Source organism: Heliangelus exortis, chromosome 2 (genome assembly GCF_036169615.1).
Source record: "Heliangelus exortis chromosome 2, bHelExo1.hap1, whole genome shotgun sequence".
Classification (NCBI taxonomy): Eukaryota; Metazoa; Chordata; class Aves; order Apodiformes; family Trochilidae; genus Heliangelus; species Heliangelus exortis.
This window is the reverse complement of record NC_092423.1, coordinates 95053269-95077981: the sequence shown is the minus strand read 5'-3', so window position 1 is coordinate 95077981 and position 24713 is coordinate 95053269. Positions and strand designations below refer to the sequence as shown.

The following is a 24713-nucleotide window of genomic DNA, read 5'->3' as shown; positions in this document are numbered from 1 at the left end:
CACTGTCTTTATGAGACACACACCATCTCTATGGCAGTTCTAAGAAATTTTAACCACTAGTGGCAACATCAGAAATAGTGATGACTTAAAAATTAACAAATTCAGTCAGCAAAGCTTGCAAGTGCTTATTTTTATTAAGAATATGTATGTTGTTTAAGTCCTCTGTGCAAATTGATTTTTCATTTGTGGTATCTGTAAATTAGTCAAATATTACTGTCTATGTCTTCACTTGGAGAGTGTACTTTTCTCACAATAAAGCTTTTGAGTAGAGGAATACACACACACACACATTCAAAGATTTAACTGTGGGTGTACTTTTAGAACAAACACCCACTTACATAAATGAGTTGCATCTCTAGAGAAGTGGTGTTAGGTTGTTATAAGGAATGGGGACAAGTATAATGGCCTAACATTCATGACCGTAAAGGAATTAAATATGTATTCTATGGTGCTACTAAATTAGCTTATGGATCACAAGGGGGGGTTAATTATTTTATTTTTTTAATTTTTCCTCAGGAAAAAACATCGAAGAATGAAAGACAAGCTAGATATATGTAGAGTACTTTGTGCAAATTCTGTCATGACAATGCTAATAATTTTTGCAAGGAAGATATAAGACAGGAAAAAAGTATATAGATATAGATACAGATGATATAGATATAGGATAAGAAAAATAATGGTGTGCTTCTGGAAAGAGTGTGTCCACAAGATCAGCTCGACTGTTGAGCTGTGTAGGTATCTCATAAAAGTATTATTTTCTGAATTTTTCACTATGATTTGATTGTGAATTTTTGTCAACAATTGACAGGAAAAAATTCTCAAAAGAAACTGGGCAAATTTTCATGTAGAACTTTTCTGAGTTAGTTTGACCATCCCACCTTAATCACAGCATTTTGATGTTTAGCTTGACTCAGTTTTGTGAAATACTCCATTGCTCTGTTCTCTTGCTATCGCTGGAGTCAGAATGAACGTGGCTCTCGCTCCCTTTTGAAATGCAGATAACTAAATCTGCATTCACAAGAGATGATTGGAAAAGTTTAATATATTTAAAGCATTGAAACTATGATGTTACTTTCTTAATAGCCAAGTTTAGAAAAAAATGAGAACTCTTATAAACCTCCTCTCTTCAATTCCAGTACCATTAAAAATTGCTTTAAAATGATGTTTCTGCAGATTTTAGAAACAAGGATGGGAACATAAAAAAAAAAACACCTGCAAAATTTTTAGGACTTTCACACCAAAACAAATATTGTGGTAGAATGAAGTTTGCTGAAGGAATAGAAGGAATAGGAGACTTCAGCTACTTATGATGCATGGGAAAAAAACCATTCCACTATGGCATTGCACAGTATAGTTTATCTCCTGGAACATTCTCTGTGATACAATTGCAACTGCTAGTAGTATTATTCAGTTGCTATGATGCTAATAACAAAAGAATGGACACTGCTAATAGTAAAAAGGAATTCCAGTCCTCTGCAATATTAGGAATATCATCTATGTTGAGGTAATAGAAAAGAAAAATGTAATTCTGTGAAAGCAAAAAAATTTCCCTGTAAATATGGCTGATGTTCCATTTTAAGACAGCTCAATTTATGTGATGTTTCATTCATTTATAAAGTCTTAGTACTTACATCCATCATAAACCAAGACTGAACTCACATAAGGTGTTTGTTGAAAGATATTTAAAGTTCTGCAGGGCAGACTTAAGAAGACCTGAGGGAAAACAGTAGGAATCAGGGATTTATTCGTTTGAAAGGTAGAGCAGCTGAAGGAGAAATTACACACTGTGTGCTGTCTGAAAAGAATAGAGTTGAATAATTCTAAAGAGAAATAAAGCAAGAGGCTCTGCCATCAAGAGGTAAGATGGTACAACATCAGCTACTGTCAGTGTCTGTCTGCTCTAACATGATCCTCAGAGTTTGGTGAACGCTGCATTGAAGTACTATGTCTGCACTTGGTGGTTCTTCCTGCTGATAGATTGATTATAATATGTGGTAAAAATACAAAAGCTAATGGAAGAATGTACTAATACAAGTGTTTTGGAGTCAAATACAAAAATTGTTCATGCAGATGTTAGCTGCAAGAATTAGGACAAGGCTCATAAAGTAAATCACAGTAAAAGCTAGCTCTCCAAAGCACAATGCTTGTGTATTAGCCACTGAGCACCTATGAAAAAAAGTATTGTGATTGTGGAAAATCCATTTTTTTTTTTCTCTGCTCTTTCTGGGGAAGGTAATTTTTCCTATCCTAGTGTGGCAGTGCCATGAGGACAACAAGAAAAACTGCCAAAAATTCAAATCTCCTTGGATATAAATAGCATAATGAGTGGAGAAAGCCTATTACATGGCTTTCTGCAACTGGAGGAGGCAGTGCTCAGGGACTTGCACGTTTCCTCTCAGTCATCTATGCCCAGCTCATACCTAACTCTGTTTAGGTTGATAGGCAAGCTGGGTCATTTTAAGTTCAGGCTTTAAAACAAAAGGGGACAATGAATAGCAATTGTTGCTTTGCAGCACTGGACTTGGATCTGTCTATACACTGGCAAGATTTTAATGGCCATGTAAAAGAGTTGCTTGGACTGATTTCTGAGATACTGGAAATGTAACTGTGAATACAGAATCCTATTTCTGATGTAAATGCATCAATACATCTATTGGTGTATGACCAGAAAATATATTAATTAGCATTCAAAAACTGACATTTACCTACTGCTGTTTTTATTATCTGATATGTATAGATGATGTAAATATAAATGACACCTCTCAAACTCTGAATAATTGAATCAAAGTGCTCATTTATGTATTTCTACAGTGAAAATTGTTTTCTTTCTTGTTTCCCCTCCTCACCCCATCCTCAAATGAGACTCTCTAATTCTAAGGTATTGAAAATAATTTTGGAATTTTCCCCATGGCTTCATTACCAAAAAATAGGTCAAGAAAACACACTTTCTATGGGCTCTTGGTATGTAACACAATACCTGACAAAGGTACCTACAATAAAGGTGATGGCCCACTCTCTGACAGCCTCTGTATTTATCATGCAGAATTAGGCAATTTTTTTTCAGTTCATGATTCATAGTATGTTCTTATTCAGAGTAGCTATTAGTAAAGGTAGGGTAATCGTTGTATTAAATCTACTGGGTATTTTGCATAAAATCTACATATTTAATTTTGCAACTAGAGTTTTCCATGGACTTTTTCATGGAAAGATTGCTTAACAAGAAAGCAATGCCTTGCTGTGGTTGTGTGAGTTTATTCAAAAGTATTTAATAAATCTGTATCTGTAACTACATTTTAGATCTTATACTTAACTCTCCTTCAGACATTACAAGTAAAAGATGGATTAATTAGTTATTGCTGCAAATCCAAATCTTGCTTCTGGTAGAATTTGTGCTAATGAACACACAACATTTCCCCCCTGTTCTCTCTGTCTTTCTCTTTTATGCTATTTTCTCTTTTATGCTATTCTACAGCTATGCTGTGCTACAGCTTCAGGTTTTGTAGCTGAGACCATCTCAGCAGACACTGGAAGGCAGCAATACAATTTTCTGCTGTTGACCTTTCTGCACTTTTAATACTGCAAGTGAGAAAAGGGAATTGCATTAGCTAATATTGAACCCATATGTTTGTACTCTTTATAGCGTATCACAGGTTGTATGTTTAATTTCACCAGAAATGCTACAATATTCTTTTTCTTTCTTCTGCCCACTTTTGCCTATTCATGGTCCCCAGAGCACAGAAAATTAAGATGTTTTCTATTTCTATGCAGCTGATGAAAACATAAAAATAAATAGCATCAGTTGAGCAGACTAATAATTTTTTTCTGCCCATGGGAAATGATTGTAAAAGAACAGTCTTATTTCCTAAAAGGTTTGGAAAGCTGGTAATTATCAGTGGAAGTGATGAAGGGGGAGTTTTTAGGCTTGGGGTTTGGTTTTTTTTATTTGTTTTTTTTTTTATTTCTTCTTAGACATAGTATTATTAACTTTGTGGGGTGACCATCTTTCCCTTAAGAAATCTGTGTTTGATCTGTGATGCCGTGTTACTGCTTTGACTCTGACCAAATGCAGACTAAAGCACTGGCATGCCTTCTGTGGATTTTTCTGGATAAACTCTGTAACACTTCCAGGGCAGAGTTTTTTTGAGATCTATCATAGGGACAGAGCAGGGAATTCAGGGTGGTCTTGTGGACTTATGAAGTCTGGGTTTGGAGATCATCTGCTTTTCCTCTGCATTATTTCCCTAGGGTTGTAACAACACGATTTCTAATCCCTCATAGTTGCATGTTTCCCCACAGAGCATCTTGGCTGGGAATGTAACTTACCACCTGCATTTGAGTTCTTAATGAAGCTTTTTCATGCTAGTTTTCTTTAAGTAAAATCTGTCTTTATCTGTTAAAAATTTGCTGTTGTAACAGAAACTGAACATAACTGGTGTTGGTATTAACCAGAGCTAAGGGCTATTGCTTTGTCTTCCAAATATTCTTAGTTTAGTGTAAAAGTGTTTGTTTTCTTGTCCTTTACTTGCCTTGGGTTACTTGTTTATTCAGTGCAATATTGATGGATTGTAATAGCTTACTGGTATATATTGCAGCAGAGATTTTCAGTAGTAGCCCAAGAGTGTCAGAAAGCAAAGCACTAATATAAATGAATGAAGTATTTGACCTAAGTCATATTTCTGTCTGCATAGATCTTCCTCCTCAATTCTTAAGAAACACAGAGCAAATGAAGGCTAGTTTTTTAATTTGGTTTGGTATAGTTTCGTTTTTCCTTTAAAAAAATCCAGGTAGTTCTATCTATAACAATTGCAGAAAATTGCACCGCAGTACTCAATTTTAGTATCCCTTTTATTTCTTCTGCAGAGGATTATTGCTAACTCTGAGGTTTTAACTATTTCCAGTTACCATGAGATGTTAGTTCATCTTCCTCTCCTTCCATTAGGTTAAAAGATACAATGAAAGTCTTTGGCATTTAAGACTGAGTCTTTGGAGGGTGGAGATTTAACTTATAATTTACAGTAACTCAGTGATCGAATGTCAAGAAAGAGCACAGATAGTAGACATGCCCTTTATCATTACTATTTGTAGGATTCTACTTGAATTGTACTGCATCTTTGTTTTGCAGAACACCCTTCTATATAAAATTAATTTCTTCATAAAATCTAGCAGAAGTCTTAGTACATAAAGGGTGCAACTTCATAAAAATACATTTAATTTGTAGGAAACCAACATGATTGATTCATACAGTCGGTTACTTCAGAGGTTTATTAAATGATATGTCAGAATAAGTGTAATTTTTAGAATCTGTACTCTCTTCTATAGTGCAATATATCAGAGGAAGTTTGAAGGGCTTTTCTTCAATATTTAGTCTCTTTGCCTTTAAGCATGTTACATACACTTCATGCATGCATGAGTGCCTGGGACTGTGACCAGTTATTTAACAGCAGCACCTATAGAGTCCTATAGAGCTTTCACCTATATACACCAGTGTGGCTGGATTTTCTAGATCTATGTTGAAATGGCAAGATGCCTCCACAAATAAAAGACCAACTTTCCTATTCTACTTTCAGGATCAATAGCTATTGGAAATTATTCACCTACATAAATATATGGTTTTACTTATATTCATCTCACATTTTTGTTCTTTGTGGAAATTGCTTTAGAATTAGGTCTGTTAGTTGTGCTCATCTACATTAAATCCCATACAAAGCACACCATTTCCACTTAATTTATTGTTGGATTTAATGTATTGAGGACTGTGATACTCCTGCTAGGACATCCTTCTTTGTGATAGTCCATAAAGAAGTGAGGTGAGATGCTGTAGAATACTAGCTGAGGTAAACCTAAAGAATTACTTTGGATTCTGAAGCTGAATTTGAGCTTGTAACTCTCTAAATTGAAGCTGTAAAAATGATTTGAGGTTTTGCCTCTTGGTAGTACAGAACAGATGTTTCTGATTACTGTTCTGGTTGGAAGCTCTGCTTCATTTTAAGGCATTCTGTTGTATATTTGTGATTTTGCAACACTTATTTTCACAAATCCTCACGTTCCTAACATAAAATAAATATTAAGGATCTGAGCAGAGAGATAGCATCTTTCAATGTAAGTGTGTTTTTTTCAGGTTGTGTTTAAAGGACTGGATTTCTTATTATAAAGGTTGAAATTAGAACTCTATCTCGGTAACTCCAACTTCTGTGTTTCACATCATTAAGTTTCCTTGCAGGTGTGCTAAATGCCTTAAACTTTTTGGAGTACAAAGTGATGAGAGTCTACCAAATATATGTATAAGATACTACATTTCAGCTTAGTAAACTTGTATATAGAAGATCCAAAAATTAAGATGCTTCATTGCAGTGGTATTTCCATTACTTCAATACACAGCTGTATGATTAAAAACTAAGAAGACTCATAACTTTTCTTCTCTAAATATTACTTCCCCTTGGAGAATATCAAACGGTTCCTTGTCTGTCATACTTAAGTGGACGACCTTTAGTTGTAAATAATTAAAGGAAAATATTATAAAACGTAGGTAAAAAATGTTATTTTCACCAGAAGTCTTCAGATGAGTGACGTAAGATATTGACTACAGTTCAGTGTGAGAAGCTACTCAAACTCAGTGTTAAAATATAACAAAAATGTAACTTTCTCTGTGGGTATTTTTTTTCTGATTACCTTTAATAGAGTAAGGGTGGAGGATAATTAATTTAAGTAATTTAATTGAGTGGGAGGAGATACAAACATTGGTACAAATTCTTGTTCATAATTAGTTGCTACACATTCAGTTTAAACTCAGTGAAATGCTTGGGCATTATAATTTCTGAGATTTTCCTGCTGGATGCCTGCTAAACCTGTTAAAACCAGATTTTTGTCCTGTTTTGGTTTATGTTTTGTTTGTTGTTTACTCTGAGACCAGATATGATGCAAGCACTATTAGTTTTCCTAGAAAAAAAAATGACTGAAGTTAGTCTTGTAAAAACTGACTCAGGAATGCAGAAAACTAAAAAACGACTACTGGAACTGATTTTTTTTTTTTTTTTTTTTTTTTTTTTTTTAAATAGTCATAGCATCAGTTCAAATATTAGTGATAAATAATTCTGATTTGCAGACCACTGTGAAGACTGTGTGCATTATTTGTGTAGTGGGTCCATTTGTACTTGAATTTCTCTGCTGGCAGTTAAAAGAGAGTAACAACATTTAGTTTTTAAGGTTGAGTTTTTAGGCTCTGTGCACTTCAGGTTTCATAAAACTTAGTTAACGCTTTTCAAACACTTTCCCTTCCCCCACACACTTTTTTTTTTTTTTTTTTTTTTTTGTTAAAACACAGAAGTAAAAAACTTCAGATCCCAAAGATAAAATATTTATACACAAAGTAGTTTAGTTAGTATGGGGATAGCTGCAAAATTATAATGGTGTGCTTTGATTTCACAGGATTCTCTAATAGTAAAGTGAATCTTTTTATGATTTAAATGTATTAAATATATAGCCCATGACTATAGCACCATAAATTATATTCTGAACAGCTATATGAATATATAACAGTATGTTATGGCAGCAGAAAGCTGACAAAAATATACTATTACTGGGTGCAGTGTCCATAATCATCTCTCTCTAACCACCCTAATTCTCACTGACTGCAATCAAGCCCACAAGGATTGATCTAATCTGAGATGAAACAGTTTGTAGCAGATGTTCTGTATTTTATATCCTCCTAACTTTAAATGCCAGCAGATTTGAAGTCTGGAAAATAGTAATAGGAGGATCAGTAGTAGCAATAGTAGTACTAGTAATGCTAGTAATGCTATCATACATTTTAGGATTTTATCTCTGACACCAAAATGAGCTAGGCCTAATTTTCTTCTATAATGCTGCAGAAGGTCATACTACAGGGTTTATAAACTAGAAGTTTAACCTTACTTTCTAATTAGGATGATAAAATGAAGCTCAAGTTTACATAGAGGGCTATCATATGTGAAGAATGTTTCCCTGTTGGATAGCTTTTATAACACCTTCAGACAGCATTTTTTATTAAAGGCATTGCTAGTGATCTTTTTGGAATGTATTTGTGGGTTTTTTGATCCTGTCTTTGCAGTTTAAAGAGCTTTGCTTTTATTGCCATTGCTTTGTGGTCGATACTGCGGTCACATTTGAAAAAAATATGTTGAAATAGGCAAGAGTGGGTGGAAGGTTAGAATCGATTAAAAAAAAAAAAAAAAAAAAAAAAGGGAAAACCTCCCAAAGCTTTTTGTATCTTCTGGTATCCTGTGCATCTTGTATATTTTATTTCGGCCCCACATCCCAGAGCTGCTGATAGAAGCATGTAACCTCATGCTTCTGAGCAGGACTAAGGGTTATTTTTGCTTCTCCTTCTTTTAGGAAAGAGGGAGTGGGTGTCGGATGACCCTGGTGGCTCTCTGCTCTGCTGCTGGGAGCTATGGGAGTTCCCAAAGGAGAGACGGAGGAGCAGGAGCTGGCTCAATTCCTTGCTACTCCACACCCTGTACTGATCTGGGAGCTGGGTGCCGGGCAGGAGCATTCCTCATCTCCTGCTTTGTCACACAGATCCAGGATTGCCACCCAAAATGCATTCGCTTAGGGCATTAACAACTGTGTTTCCAAAAAGAAGAAAGTGAAATCAGTGCTGTTCAAGACAGGAAATAGCACAGTTTCTAGGGCACCTCAATTGCAAAGATGCCCAGAAACCCAGGTGTGTGAGCTAAGGTGTGCATTGTTACAACACTGCTTGCTTCTGTCTTTTTAATACAAAGCATTGGTAACTCAAGAAGATGGCTTGAAGTATGAGGTTTGGCTTGATTTGGTTTATTTTGGGTTTTTTTTTCCTAATGACTTCCCTCTGCAATAGCTTATATCCTGTAACTTGTTCTTTAGCAGAGGCAAGAATGGTTTTGTTTTCCCATTTTCCTCTTGACCTTTCTGCAGATAATAACTGCTTTTTCAGTTCTGTTAAATTTTACTTGAACACCTGACAAGTGTAGTTCCACTGAAGCAATAAGTTGTCACCCCACATCTCATCTCCTTTTGCCAAAGTACACACAGAACAGTCAAAACGGTGGGTGTCAAAACGATGGTTAAATATGATGTTATTGTGACTTTTTATTTTTCTTATTATGAATTCTGCAGTTTTTGATTTGTGAGTCAAGTTTATGAGGAGATTTTAACAATGAATCAATCTATTACAGTGTTTCAAGTAAAATATAAAAAAGGAATCTCTAAAGATTAATAGAAATAGAGCAACACTGAGAGTCAAAGTTGTGACTGGAAAAATTTTGAAAGTATTTGGGGGTGATAAAGTATGTTATTCTAGATGATCTAGAATACTTTTATCTCACTGGTAAGATAAGGCTGCTCAGAATCCATCCTTAGCAACAGCAGCTCCTCTCTTCTACATCTTAATGAAAATCATAAAATCATAGAAGAGTTATGGTTGGAAGGGACCTTAAAGATCATCTAGTTCCAGCCCCTCTGTAAGGGGAGGGACAACTTTCCACCAGACAAGGTTGCTCAAAGCCCCATCCAACCTGCCCTTGAACACTTCCAGTGATGGGGACTTCATAGCTTCCCTGGGCAACCTGTGCCACTGTCTCACCACCCTCACAGTGAAGAATTTCTTCTTATGTCTTATCCAAACCTACCCTCTTTCTGTTTGAAAGTGTCCCCCCTCGCCTTTGAAAAGAGCCCCTCCCCAGCTTTCCTGGAGGCCCCTTCAGGTATTGGAAAGCTGCTGTAAACAGCCTGGAGCTTTCTCTTCTCCAGGCTGAACAACCCTGACTCTCTCTTGGAAAGGGGCTTCAGCCCTCTGACCATCTTTGTGGGCTGAAAATCATTCACATATGATATCACAAGGGGTAGCATATCAGTTATATCAGACCACAAGTGTGCTGAGTTGCTGCTGTCACACACTGATAGAGTTACACAGGTAGTGGGATCTAGAGGAATGTTCTTTTTCTGCTTTGCTCATCTTGAAAAACTGAGAGAGAAAGGATGTTGTTGAAAGAGGTTCTGCTATGCCGTGGGCTCAGCAGGTAATTTGAATAGAAGCTTTCTTAGGTTTATGCTGAACAAGTTTTGGTCCTTCTAATTGGTGTGATAATAAAAAACCACATGTAGTCAATGCTGTCTTTCTGAATCTCTCCTGGAAAAAGCCACAGTAAATGGTTAGGCTTCATCTTGTTTGCCCTCAATACAAGCACAGAGAGCTCTTATCCAAGAATGCTGTAAAACTCATTAAATGTCTTCAACTCTGCATGCATGAAAAACAGACACCTAAATGTCATGAAAAATACTAAATATTGTGGAGACAACACTAAGAGTGGTTCTTATTCTCTCTGTTGTTAAAGGGCTGATGCTGTTTTCTTTCATAATGGCTGCCCCAATTATCTGAGGACTTCAGAAATCTTTCAGAAGTTTTTATTACAGCCAATGGCATCCTAAACTAGGCCAGGGATAAAAGAGTATCTCACAGTTTGTGAATAATTGAGTAGGCTTCTGTATAACAATGAGGTGCCTTATGAAAGGCAAATGTTTGTTTGCTGTATGCTCACATCTACACCTATTTATTCATGTCTATAGGTAAATTCATATGCTAATACTTTTTCAGACACTGAGACACAAACTGTCGGTGTAATCAGATAAAATGCTGTGGATCTGTGTATATTTATACCATATATAAAAGTAGCTTGTAGGTTAAAAAGAAAAAAAATTTCAAACGAATGGATGTACCTTGGTACCATATCAGGAATCCTCTTCAAGCTGTGGCAATCTTCAGATCTCTCCTCTCCCTTAAGGTATGGAAAAAACAATTATCAATACACTGAAGCAGTAACAGTCTAAACTGAAAACTTAGTTTTCTCCTCTTGCTGTTCAGTGTTCTCTTTTAAACTCAAGGGCTGTTCATTCCTGCAGTCTAAATGCTAGAACCTTTGAATTCATCTCAATGCTGAAATTTGGGAAAAAGCCTAGTGAAGAGCACCCTTAAAAATATCAAGCATCTAGCCCTCTTCGGTGGTTACTTTTAAGCCCCCACTAACAAAGGTGTCAAAGCTTTCCTCTTCAGTATTGTCAGTTTTGCTTCAGCACTGCCCAAATTGATATCCAGTGTAAAAAGACTGAAGTTGCCATGCAAGAGAGTCTTCTCACTTAACATTGAAGGAATTTCTTTGGAGTATACATTAGATGACCTTTTATCTGCAAAATATTTCCATCCTCACAGTGAGAAATCTGACTCCTTGACTTCACTTGTCTAGTTTTCCATTTATTAGGAATAGTACTGATAGACTGGGTCTAACTAATCCTTTGTAATATAAGAAAATATAACTGGCACAGGTTACCCAAGGAAGTTGTGGATGCCCCTTCCTTGGAAGTATTCAAGGCCAGGTTGGATGGGGCCTTGAGCAACCTGGTCCAGTGGGAGGTGTCCCTGCCCATGCAGGGGGGTTGAAACTAGATGATATTCAAGGTCCCTTCCAACCTTCTGTGAATGTAATTCTATAATTCTATGACTGTGCCATAGTAAAAAACAAAACAGAAACCTGAAAAAAATCTCTCTGACAATTGACACAAAGTTTCAGTTATCTTATCACCAACCGTCCAAAATTCAGATCATCAGTAAAATGTGGATTCTGTGGCTGTGTTAAAACCCCTGCCAGTGATGGTGAGGACTGTAGGTTGATTTATTTTTCTAAAGAGAATTCTCTAAGGACTTTAAACTATTAAGGGCAGATAATGGAAATGAAGAAATCAATACAAGATTTGAAATGAAAGCAGTGTTTTTTACCTTGGTAAAGAACTTAGGAAAAGTAAGAGAGATGAATGAAAATACATATAAACTTAAAACAAAAAAACCAAAACCAACAAAACCCCATATCCCAGAAGACCCAGGAGTATTATTAAAAGGGGCACTTTTCTTAAATGAATAAATATGTCCCCTGTGGACAGTTGGTGCTATTTCTCTTAGGAAGTTCAAAATAGCATGAGTAACCTCTATCTGTGTGTTACCTGCAGAAGTGAAGCTTTTCAAAACACTACAGTGTTTTGAAATAGAGTTCAATACAGGTAAAGAGAGAGTAAATAGAGGTAAATCAAGATACAATTGGGGAAGCAATGTTCTAGCTTTGGTAAAGTAAGGTGCAACACTACCAAGATGTTATTTGAAGAAAATACTCTCCGTCCCAGAGAGTAATGTCTTTTTTTTTTTTTTTTTTTTTTTTTTTTTAATATATGATATTGTCTTTGTTTTCCCCCAGGTTAGGTGAAGTAATTTCTGAGTTGGAAGGTACAGTTGTACAATTGCCACTTAACGACCTTAGGAGAAAAAGCCTGAAACTTATATGCTTTGCCAGAAGTACATTTGCAGAAGATTTCATTAAATGCCATGTTTTTTGGTAAAGGTCTTCATAATTAGACATATTAATACAGTAGTGCAATGATAGATTTTTAAACGAAAACACTTATTTTGACTAATAACATTCATCTGAGATAATCACAATGGGATAGTGTCAGTATTATTATATCAGAATGTTGCTAATTAAGCTTAATTATTTTAATGACACTATCTTTGCTGCTTATACTCTGTTTAGAATGTATCACGCTGAGGGGAAAAGTTTTTAGATCTCTCTGCTCATATTTTCTTGATTATTTTGTTCGTTTTTTTTTTCCATTTCTTTATTTTTTATTTGGAGAGGTGTTTGATCTGATCCAAACTGAATAGTCCTGTGCTTCCTGTATCATTACTTTTTGTAGAATTTCTGAAGAAATAAGTCTCTTCTCCACATATTGCTAATGGAACCATTAGCTAGAGTAGAGATTTTGTTTTCAATGTATCCTCAAAAATAATGTAGAATTCTGCGTGGAATTGTTTATAGAGCTGTGCAAGTACAATTGAGTACAATATTTTCATAGATTAATAGACAAGATTAATATCTAATACCTTGCATAAAATAGTCTAGAGGATCATCCTTTATCAGCTTCTATTTGAACTTCAAATGTATTCTTATTTGATAATTCAATTCTTATTTTAAGCTTATGGTTATGGCAATACAACCAGAATGCCTGGCAAATTGTCTAAGTACCTTTGTTGCTTAAAAATGCATTTTAAACAAAACATAACGTATTTCTCATTAAAATGAGAGGATAATACTGCTTTGTTATGTACTTTCTGGAGGATTTAATTTTTCATTACATGTTCTTAAACTTTAATAATCTGCATTGTTTTTCCCTAGAAAGTTTGTCTTTGAACTGAGTGGGATGACCAGATGTTGTTGTACAGTAGTGGTCACATTGGTGTTTATTTCAGCCTTGTCTTTTTTTTCTTTTTTTCCTGTGCATACATCCTTACACTCACTACTGATGACTGTGTTGTGTTTAAAAGCTGCATTGAATCTTTCTCAGCAGTATAAGCACCCTCATGTAGAATAAAAGTGAAAGCTAGAAATGCATGGAGTGATTTCTGAAAGTACTTTCTCTACTGACAGCCGTATAATTCCTTTCGTATTCAAAGTTCATGGGTTTATTTGTGTCTCAGGAACTGTCAAATTTGGCATGTGTGAGGGAAACTGAAACAAAAAAGTCTGCAAAGGACTGATAAACAGTCTGTATAAATCAATGCATTGGGATTACTTGTATAGAAATAACTGATCTGAGAATTTTCCAGACTTTTAAAATAAAATAATGTAATTTTAAAATTTCTTCTTAAGTCAATTATACTACTGAATGCGTTTGTGATACAGTCCACTTTTGAACTAAAGCTAATACAATCCATTGATTTTGTTTGCAGATTTTCAGGCGTTGTTGGTTGGTTTTCAAGAAGGCTTCCAGTAAAGGACCCAGGAGGCTAGAAAAATTTCCAGACGAGAAGGCAGCATATTTCAGAAACTTTCACAAGGTAAGTCATGCCTTTCTTATAAACAGAAGCATTGTCTGTTTACCACGTTTCCTTGGAAAAGTGTCGTCTTGATAAGTTTAGTTTGCAAACAACACGGTGAGAATGGAATTGAAAACCTAATCCTGACACTAAAAACACTGTAGTGTCAGTAAATCTCAGTGATGCAGGTAAGTTATCACATCTGTTTTTTCTGGACAAGAACAAACCCACTAATGTGTGTGAAGTGACAGTCTGATTTTTTTTCTTAAAACATATTTTGGAAATGTGTAAATTTGCTTGCTTACCCAACTGTCTAACCATTAGTTATTAACTGAGTATTGAACAAATTCTGAAAATGCTAAATACCTCTGTTGTAATGGTGACACTGGTTGAATATGGAACATTTTTCCCAGAACTCTTTAAGATTTATAAGCTCTGTCAGCAGCACTTATTTAAAGGGTAAAAATTCACAGTTCACTAAATGAGATTCTCCCTGCTTTCTATGTCAGCATCACTTCTGTAATGAAAACCAAGATATTTATGCATGTTGGGGTTTTTTTCTATCTGTCTTGCAAGTTACTGTTGTCAGTTCCCAAGTGAAACAGCAGACTTCAAGTTACTAATCCTAAAATAGGGCAGAGTCTTCATCCTGTTGTCCTCCATCCAGTCACCTTTAGCTTTATGTCACATCAGAGTTAGATATTATGTTGAAACTGGCAAGTTATAACACAAAGATGACTTAACCAAGGTCACACATGAGGCACTGAAAGAATCTGGATGTAAGTCCTTCTTTTGAAGGCAAGTCTAATGTTTCACTGTCATGGTAGGTTTTTTTAATTGTTTTCTGACCGTGGTATTGCCTGTAGCATACTGTGTTTGTGAAAGGTCTCAGTAATACTTTATATACTTTATATACATCTGTCAGCTGTCATCTTTGTAGAAAAATAAAGTGAAATGTAAGATTAATTTGAGAAGCTAATCACATAACATAGATACAGATGCAGCTGCATTTTGTAGAATTCATAGAAGCATGGCCTTTTGCAGTCAATGTAAGCAAATGGAAGGGTGGTAAGTATGTTCCTTTTTTGTACTTTTTTTTTCTTTTTATTCTACTTTAAGGGGGCAGAGAAGGGCAGATGCTATTTCCTATTCAAAAGTGTGCTGGGTTTCTGTCTGTAGAGAAAAAAAGATTTCCATCAATTCACTTGGATCTTACCCAGTTTTCAAATTTCAAAAGTCAGGAAATAATTTCTGAAGTTATATTACGAGAAAATAGAAACTCTGAATCCTATTCTCAGGTTTTATTTTTCTTTTTTTAAAAGGCTATTTTATTATTTCGTAATGATTATTCCCCTCCGTTGGCTCCATCCTGAGAGATGAAATAGGGGTGAAGTAAGTGTGCATGAGTTATGAATAGCAACTTATGTGTAACTCTTGAGGGAAGAGTGCATGTTGTTATAGGAGCAAATAGTTATTTAACTGCTGATACTGGATCACAGTATCCTGATTTTCTTTCTTTTCTAACCATTATCACTTTGCTATATTTTGAAATAGTTCAAAATGCATGTTTATTGCTATGCAGTACAAATTGTTAACCCTGTTTCTGAAATTCTCGTTTCCTTCTTCACACAAAAATATAAAGAGGGCACCTGATGTGCAAAGTTGGAAGGCAACTTTAAATTCTAAGAATCAATGAAAAAAATGATCAAATATTTAAGAAATTGGACCTTGTGTTTCTTGAGGAAGTTTAAAGTAAAAGTTGCAAGTCTGAGTCCTTAATGAAACAACACCATGCTTGAAAGGGTGAAAGGTTCTAGTCTTACATGACACTAGCAGTCACGTAAGAGTATGTCCCTCAACCCTGAGATTCTGTACAATCCTGTACAATCTCTGTATAACTAGCAGAAGAGAGAGTGGTGCAGAGGGAGATTTAGATCATACTGAGATTCTCCAGGAACTCATGTCCTTCAGACCTTCAGATTGGTCTAAGTTACCCTGGGAGAAGGTCTAGGAGCAGCACATGGTCTTGCCTGGCTGTACTGTGCAAGTTTTCTAGCTTTCTTATGCAATTACAGGAGAAAATTTTGCCTCTCAAGTGTAAACATAACAAAAATTAACATCTTTGATTTGTTTGCATTCAGATCAGTATCCAGGACCACAGACAGTACCCCAATATATGTAACTCCTTGAGATCTTCACTTTCCCCTGTTTGAGCTTGAAATGTAGCTCAACTCAAATTTCTATTTAAAGCACTTCACCTAGGTGGCTATATAACTCATACTTATGTAACAAACCTGTATACTGGGCAAATTAAAGAAAGGGCTAAAAAAGAAAGAAAAATCAGCACTGGTAGCATAAAGCTGAGAGTTAAAAATAGAGATTTTTCTGGTTTAATATTTATTAATGAGCACATAAGCTGGCTTCTCTATGAAATGGATTTCTCTCCTCCCCCAGTATGCAGACAGTATGTGGGCTTATTTGTTATTCTGCAAATTATCTCCTGCTGTTGTGCATTGCTTTGGTGTTTTTTTCTAGTAATTTTCTTTTTCAAAGTAACAGTAATGGCATTAGTCCTTGTAGAAAAGTGCCTCCTGACAGTAAGAGTAAATATTACATTCATTGGTCAGAATATGATCTCATCTGTTCATTCAAGTTTCTGGTATCAATCAAACCTTCTCATTACTGTAAATTTAGATCATTACACTCTTCCTCAGGTAATTTATAGCTTAGTTGGACTGTTTTCCCTTGAACATTTATTGTAGAGGTTGTGCAATACTGCTTTGTTACTGTTCAAAAGAGGGCATGGAGTGGCAATAGCTCTGCACTTACCGCAGGGGTGGGTGTGTTCTTGGGAGCTGTTCCTACACTATCAGAGAAGGCCAGAAACAGACACCACAGCTTTGCCAGCTTAAAAAAAAAAAAAAAAAAAGGCATAAATAAAACAAACATTCTCAGATTTGTAAAAGGTGTTAAAAGAGTGAAATTCTCTCAGGCTTTGGAGGTATACTGATCCACCAGTACCAGTGCCTGGTGCCCATTAGAAGAGGCTTGCAGGAACGTTACAGAAAGTCACCATGGCTAAGTAGCAACATGAAGGTTAATGGAAATGAGAGATCAAACTTCAAAGCCCGAAGTGTACCCAAATAAACTGGAAAGCATTACACGGTTGGCCATTCAATTGTTAAAGCTGAATTAGAAAGAGTGAAGTAGAGCTTGAAGAGCAGCTAACTGGATGAGTTAAGACAGGTTATAAGTACAGATTATGACCCATCAGGAGCAAACAGTTTGCCAAAGACCCTGTGCATTGATACGACATAGTATAAAGGAAATGTGCTAGAAAAAGCACATTTAAAAGTTTAAATGTCCACATTTGCGTTGGGGTTTCCTATACAGGAAAATGTCATGCTCTGCCATGGGTATGAAAGGGAGGGTTCTGTAGAGATGTTTCTGTACCACGGACTTGATCATAGGTACTTCAATTCCAGCTACATAGGATGGTCACTAACAAAGTGTGGGGAACGTAGACACTCAAGAGCCCAAAGGAAATTTAAAGATGGCCTAGCTGAATTATGGTAGCCCATAAACTCTAGAATGGGAACCAACAGATGTGGATTTTTCCATTCTCTGTAAAATCTCCAGTTCCATTAATGCAGTTTCTCTTTCACTAATAAGTTCCCAAGAAGTCATGAGTTGGGTCTTTCCCTGATACGGTTTTCTTGGAACAAGAGAAGACTGAATCTGACAATGCAGGCATCAGTATCCTTCAAATAAATAATTGTGATGTCTACCAGAGAGTTAAAATTTACTGATTTACTGATTTAATCCCCCAACAAGACAGATCGTTCATTAAGACTGTGCCAACTCAAAGGTTTTGAGTTTAAGTTGGGAAAATTAAAGTTGGTGAAGATTTAAAATTTATTTTTATTTATTTTTTTCTCTTATCATGTTTGATTTTGTTGGCCATTATGAAAATCTGCAAATGAAATATAAAATAAATTGCATAGCACTTATAAAATATGTATGGAAAAAAATGTCTTAAGTGCATGTTATATAATATGTGTCCACAGAAATGATAGTTAAGAAAAAGAAGAGCGGTAGCTTTTAGTAGCTGCAGTCTACTAAATCAAATTTGTGTCCAGGACCACACAAGGGGAGCTGCATTACACTTTTCTTTTAGTTTCTTGATTATCTTAAAGAAACCTGGGGACTGCTAAATCCTAGTTTCAGAAAGTGGTGGTTTACATAATGCAATGCCAGTGTTGTATGGCAAGTTCTTATATCAGTTATAGTTTCTTGAATTATTCTTGGCGATAAGATGTCCTGTGGACACACGTGCACAAGCATACCCAGAGTTTCTGTACTATGATCAGAGTCCTGTTTTGTAAGAGGAACGAGGGGACAGGTTCTTTTTGTGTTTAAAAATGCAGTATGCAGGAACAATAAGATACTTACTCTTCTACAGCACAGTTTCCAGACTCTAACTGAGGTGCCCTTAAACCATGAGGTAGTTATTAACTTCAAAATATTTGAGGGCAAGTGAATTCCTGATAACTTTGAAAATCACTAAATTTTACCATAGTCATCCATGCAATAGCCCATACTATTCTCAAATGTAATAGAAACTATAAAAAGAAAAATTAAAATATTTACATATGGTTGCATTATCATAATCCTCATAAGAACTTCTCTGTGATTGTTTCCACTCTAAGTTGCCTTTGGCTTATGTTGCTTTTTTTCCCTTTTCTCACCACTACCACGTTTCTTAAATGAAGATTCTTATTGCCAAAGAAAAGTGAACTAACCTACTGTTTATTCTAGTTAAGTATTTATTGTGGATTATTTCAGCCTCATGTGTTGCTCATGAGCACTACAAATCAGAAGTTATGCAACTTGCCTTGTGGACCTCAATTATCTAGTATGCTGCTATCATTATTCATGATACTGCATTGCTTCTCAGACAAAAAAGAATTCTCAAAAGAAAGTTAAATAAACATCTGTGAACAGGGAAGTGTTAGGTTTGACTTCATGTGCTTTTTGTGGTGATATAACACTTTATTTGCATCCAAATTAGAACATTATTTGAATTCCTCCATTTGTTTTTTTTTCCCCATAAGGTTTTCACTTTCTGTTTTCCAAAATCTCAAATTCAAACCTGTCTGCTTTTGCTATATTGACCATTCTGCTTCAACTGTTTGTTAGCTGATATAAATTTCCTCAGTGAGTCATTATTTTCTCATCTGGTTAAATCTGCTCAAAAAATCATGTTAAAGGAAACCTAGATATGCACCTCATGATGATCAAATCGCATTCACAGGTATTGCAATTTTAATATGAGAACAGTCCCAAATTTAGACCATTTTGTCCTTTCCTTCTTTTCCCCTTTGCTATTTAAAAGTGTGGGCAAGTTTTATCACCCTGAACTTATTTCAGAAAATTTCAAAATAGTGATTTTAATGCAGGATTTTCTTAGGAGCCCGGTGAAGTCTGTGTGTGTTATTGTGTTAGTTCTTGAATAATATTTTGAAATATTTTTATCTTTAAAGAATTAAGAATTTAACAGTTGTTTTTTGTAAGTCTGCTGTTTGAGATTGAAAGAGGTGATCAGACATACTGTGTGAGGCTTTTAGACCCTAAGTTTGCTGAGTCTTCCAAAATAGAGAGAACTAAAATTTTCTGAAAACTATATCCTTATTTTTCCTCATTCTGTAATGTAATTTTCTTCAATATTTGTTTTCAGCACTTTCAGTTAATCTATGGTCTACTGGCAAAATCATATGGTTGGTATGGGAAAGTTACAAAGGACCTCACTTTCATGGACAGCTATTACTCAGCTGATGAGATGAAAATGAACCCTATTTAAATGAATAACTGTTAGTAAAATTACTCAGTTATGTACACCAGCCACTAAGATTTGCAGTAATTGTCAGATCCCTCTTAAAATATAGAAGTATCTGAACAACATAATTGTTCAAAGCAAGCATTCTATGCACCAAAAAGCAAATTGGAGAAATAATTGGAGTTGTGCTGGTAATAAAGCTGTTAATAGAGTCTGAGCACATCAAAAGGCAGCATGCAAACTAATAAAACAAAATCTCTTTCAACAAAGAATGTATTAGGGCAATTAGATCTTTCTTTAACATGTAGCAAAGAAATCTTCAAGCTGAGTGTGCTGATAGGACTTTGAGCTCCTACAAATATGAACCTAAAATGTTTAACTGATCCAATGGGCCTCCTCCTACATAGGACTCTACTCATCCTTTCAAACTTTACTGGTAGGGGGTATTAATTAGGAGTGTCAGTTCACAAGGTAAATAAAAAGGTGATGTCAATGAGTTGGTTTGAATTCCATAGCAGTGAATCAGTGGCTGAATAAAGTATCAAGGTGGAAATAAATGATGGGTAAAATTATTACTTAGTCTATACTGATAACACAAAGCAATTCCTAGACATGTTAGTGGTGGCTCCTAAATGAAAATCCATGTATACTTATTACAACTAAGTCATAGCAGTACTTGAGTATGTTCACAAAAGGGACAATCTGCTCTTAAAAACTGACATAAACAGAAGCTTGGGTTCCCATTATATTAAATGTTAAATCAAGGTGGACGACAGCACTTTCTGCTGTGAAAAATATTGGCTAGGGCAGTAATGTTTAAACTTTTCAGCAAGAGGGGAAACAAGAAAAATTTAAAAAAATTGTAGTGTGAAACTTCCACAATCTCATGGACCCATAGAACAGTTCAGGTTGAAAGAGACCTCTGGAGTCCATCAGGTTCAGTCTCGTGCTGAAATAAACATCAGTCAGATCACAGTGCTGATGACCATGTTCAGTTGGGTTGAACCAACTGATGACCATGTTCAGCCTCTACAAATATGAAATCCTGCACCTGAGACCTAATGACCCAAGCAGTAGAACAGCCTGGCTACTAAGTGGCTGGAAGGCAACTGTGCTGAAAAGTCTCTGCTGGGCAGTGAGCAGAGTCTGAGCTATCCATGTACCTCTGAGTTCTGGTGAGCTGAGGTGAGAGAGGGAAGTGCTCTCTTCTCAAGAATTCTCAGGGAAAAGAAAAGGGGTAATGAGAAGAGGTTGATTTAAGAGAAATTAGATGGATATACGGAGAGAAAAAAAAAAAAAAAAAAAAAAAAAAAAAAGTAGCCATGGAAACAACTAAACATGGGTGATCAGAAGTCAGTATTTCCTCACTGAAAATCTTGAAGACCTAACTTGGCAGGGAGCTGTGTAACCTAAGGCTCTGCCTTCAAGGTTGGACCAGATGATCTCCAGGGTCCCTTCCAAACAAGATTTTCTGTGAATCATGAAGTATATGTCATTTATGTTGCTAATAACTCTTGATATATCCCTGTGCTTCCATCTAGTGTGTCAAACTGGTCCTGCCCTCTTCTGAGTATATTTCATTTATTTCTAGTGATGGAAAAAATATACTTAATCTTCTTAGTGTCTCTTAAAACATTCTCAAAAGAGCTTCTCTTTTGTGCAATTCCTTTACAGCAGAGAATTTGATGGTCTGTGTGTCAGTTGTGTATATTCTAGCTCTCCCTTGAAAATCTACTCATATTTTGGCAAAGTTGAAGCCTTTGCAAACTTGTGTTTTGTGCGTGTTTGTTAGAAACACTTCTGACTTTGACAGCTAAAATGTCTCATGTCATCTGTAAAGCTTTGTATATGATAGAAATTCAGATAATTTTCTCTCTTGAGTAATGAAATACGTTCCCTTCAGTTCTTTCAGGGCTAAAGCCTGACACTCACTCTAATTGCTACATGTCATTTCTGATGACTAGCATAGGGTCAGATGTTTGAGATGAGATCATGGATCTACTCTGTATTTATATCCTCTAGCACCTAGGTAACATGGAAAGAAAAACTGTTAAATTAAAACTTAGACAAGAAATAGACCAAATGTTAGAGCATGGGAGAAAAATAAAGGGATAAATGCTCTGGCACCCTACGAAAGCACCGTTTTCTTTAGATATCTGGGAGAAACAGAGCTCTTGGCAGATGGAAAGGTAACTGTTCAAAAAGTAGATAAGAGAAGTGCTAAAGGAAAGAATTGGATGGGAAGATGGTTAAGAAAGTGCCTCTTTTTAAGAGTAAATTGAAATCCATTTTAGTAGACTTTGCACAAAGTGAGATTGGTACAGAAATAAAAGTCTGACAATGAGAGGGAGGTGGACAAGGACTCAAACAGTGTGGGCAAAGTCTGTCTCTTCCCCCCAATTATATCTATGGCAAAGAGTATCAGGTTAGCATGATGGATGCACGTTAAGAGAAAGTGAGAGGGATTGTTCACATTTTTTCATCTAAGCAAATTGCTCTTTAATAACTGTGCCTACCTCGTGTTTCAGCTCCTGGGAGGTGTGTTTTACTCAGACATTTCCCAGGAGTGGAGGGTTCTGAAATAAGAAGACCCTGTATTTAGCAATGTGGGTTTTACTACCAGGCATCCAGAGGAAGCTGGGGAAGAGATACTGGAAATAAGGTCTCTGGAAGCTGTGTTCTCTATCTGTGGAAATTTGCTCTAAGATCTCTGGTTTACTGCCAGAGTTGTAAATCTCAGATTAAGATTGAAAGGTCACAGATCATATTTTTTTGACTTTCATTTGTTTTCACCATACAGTTTATGTGTTTATTTCCTGTCAATATAGTCCACACCTCTCAGAAGTGATGAAGGTGTGAAAGGAAATTAATATTTGTGAAACCATCTGTGTGAAATATGCTTGTATGATGACAATTAAGGAAGAACCCTGAGAGAAACCAGGGTGTAATCAGTATACCATTAAATCAGAAAACCAGTATGAAGTTATAAGACTCAGACATAATGTAAATTCTCTGTTTAAGAGAATAGTATTTAGTATTTATACTGACAGAGGTGGAAAACAGTTACAAAAAATCAAATATGATACAGAGATCAGACTCAGTGGAGCCCACTGCCATACAAACAGGAAAATGGTGTGATAAACCCATAGAACCAGTAGTCAAAGTAATATTTAAGTTTCCTTTCCTGGTCTTCAGGATCTGACTGCTTTTTTCCAATATTATGTGTGTCTGTTATCACTATTGAAGTGTAGAAAGTAAGTACACAACATAAATAATAAAAGTTTGTGGTGAAAGTTAAAGACCTAATTATCTAGCCTGCTGTTTGTAACACTGGGAAAGAAATGCTGTGTGAGGATTTTTTTTTCCATAATGACAGCATTTTCCCTTGAAGCTACTCTGAACCATGTCTGTTTTGTAGGAGGGACGTTTGCCATTTTGATGTGGAAATGGAGAGAGGCTGGTCCCTTGTGCAATAGCTATAAAAGGAATCACAGAGGTACAAACAACAAGATAAGGTGTATCAGGAAGGGTAGACAGGTTTGTCACTGTAATTTACTGTCTCTTAATAAAGGTAGAAGAAATTTAATAAGTCTTATGAGTGCTAAGTTTCATTTGAGGTTGTGATTTGCTTATAGTAAGGGAGGCTTTGCAACATAAATAAAGAGCAATTTATTATGAAAATTGGCACAAAGCTATCTAATTTTTAATTCTTCATAGAAGGAAATTTGAAATTCAAATCACTAGTTGATGAAGGTTATTAAAAATGCATTAGGGTTGAAAATGTAGCTGTATGTAATTGTCATAGTAGATTTTCAAAATTCATTTATCCCCAATGACAAATAAGCCAAAAGAATATTCAAGTTATCAGCTAGCAAATTTCATTTGATTTTAGAAGCAAATAAAAGTGAAAACATTTTTTTTAAATTGCCAAAAAAAAAAAATCTCTAATAATAATAATAGTTACATTCCTGTCCACTATGTTTCTTTTTATTTGTTTTCAAGTTGCTGCACTCTATTGTTTTGGTTGGGGGTTTTCTTGTGTGTGTGTTTGCTTTTTTCCCAGTGGATTCTCACTGTTGCATTTTTTTCACACATTTTTTCTTCTACAGAATTCTGGACTGCTTTGAGTGTATGTGAATTTAGGCTGAATTTAGATTAATTTGAAATTGTAATTTTTTTTTCTATAAATATTTTCTTTATATTGTAGATGCATTTTTCTGATGAGCATCAAGAATCCTATAGGTAATATGGTACTATTAAGGCTTCCTTCAGAATATCTGATATGCATTAATATATGCATTTTAGAACAGCATCAAAGTGCTAGCCTTGGTATCATTGGATTAGGACAGGGGTTATATTTCAAGATACTGAGGCATATTTACACCCTTTAAAAATCCAGGAGGTCAATTTAATAATGCTATTTTTGTGGTGAGCTTGTATTAATTGTTTTAATCCTGATAAATAAATAAATTAATAAATAAAAGTTAGGCTAGTTGATATCTCTGTGGTTGTGCTTGTGTATGTGCTTGCATGACTTTGTACCACTTGCTGCTGTTCACAGCCAGCTATGGGGCAGAGCCCCCATGTGAGTCCTGCGTTTGTGTGTGTGGCTTCCTCACCTTTGGAATCGAGTGAAAAGAGTCAGAGCAGGGAAACCAAAGATGATGTTGCTTCTCCTTTCCTGGCTATTGTAATTTCCTTTTTTCTGAAGTATAGCTCTTGATAGTTCAGTGGATACCCATCATCTGAGGGGTTCTTAAGACCTGCATCACGAGATGCCTCTCAAGCACGATTTCTTTTTTCTCCTGTGAGCATCACTATGGCAGTAAACCAGCTTGTCTCACCTAAGTTTGACCCAATGCATCCTCATGGTTTCAAGATCTGGTGAAAGGCATCTGCAGCCTAAGCTGAAGGCTTTTACAGTTTAAAAGAGGTAGGAAGGGAAGTTAAACCCAGGGCTCAGCCACTGGCATAATGTACAACATAGATATAGTCAAAATAATT

General features: G+C 35.7%; 1 protein-coding gene across 1 annotated transcript in view; it reads left to right on the top strand.

Moving 5' to 3' along the window:
- The window catches only part of DOK6 (docking protein 6), a 238320-nt gene that overhangs the window by 79956 nt on the left and 133651 nt on the right, over positions 1-24713 (top strand). Inside the window, exon 2 of the mRNA XM_071737070.1 lies at positions 13787-13894. Coding sequence (XP_071593171.1) covers positions 13787-13894 — 108 coding nt within the window. The remainder of the gene's footprint in view (positions 1-13786; positions 13895-24713) is intronic.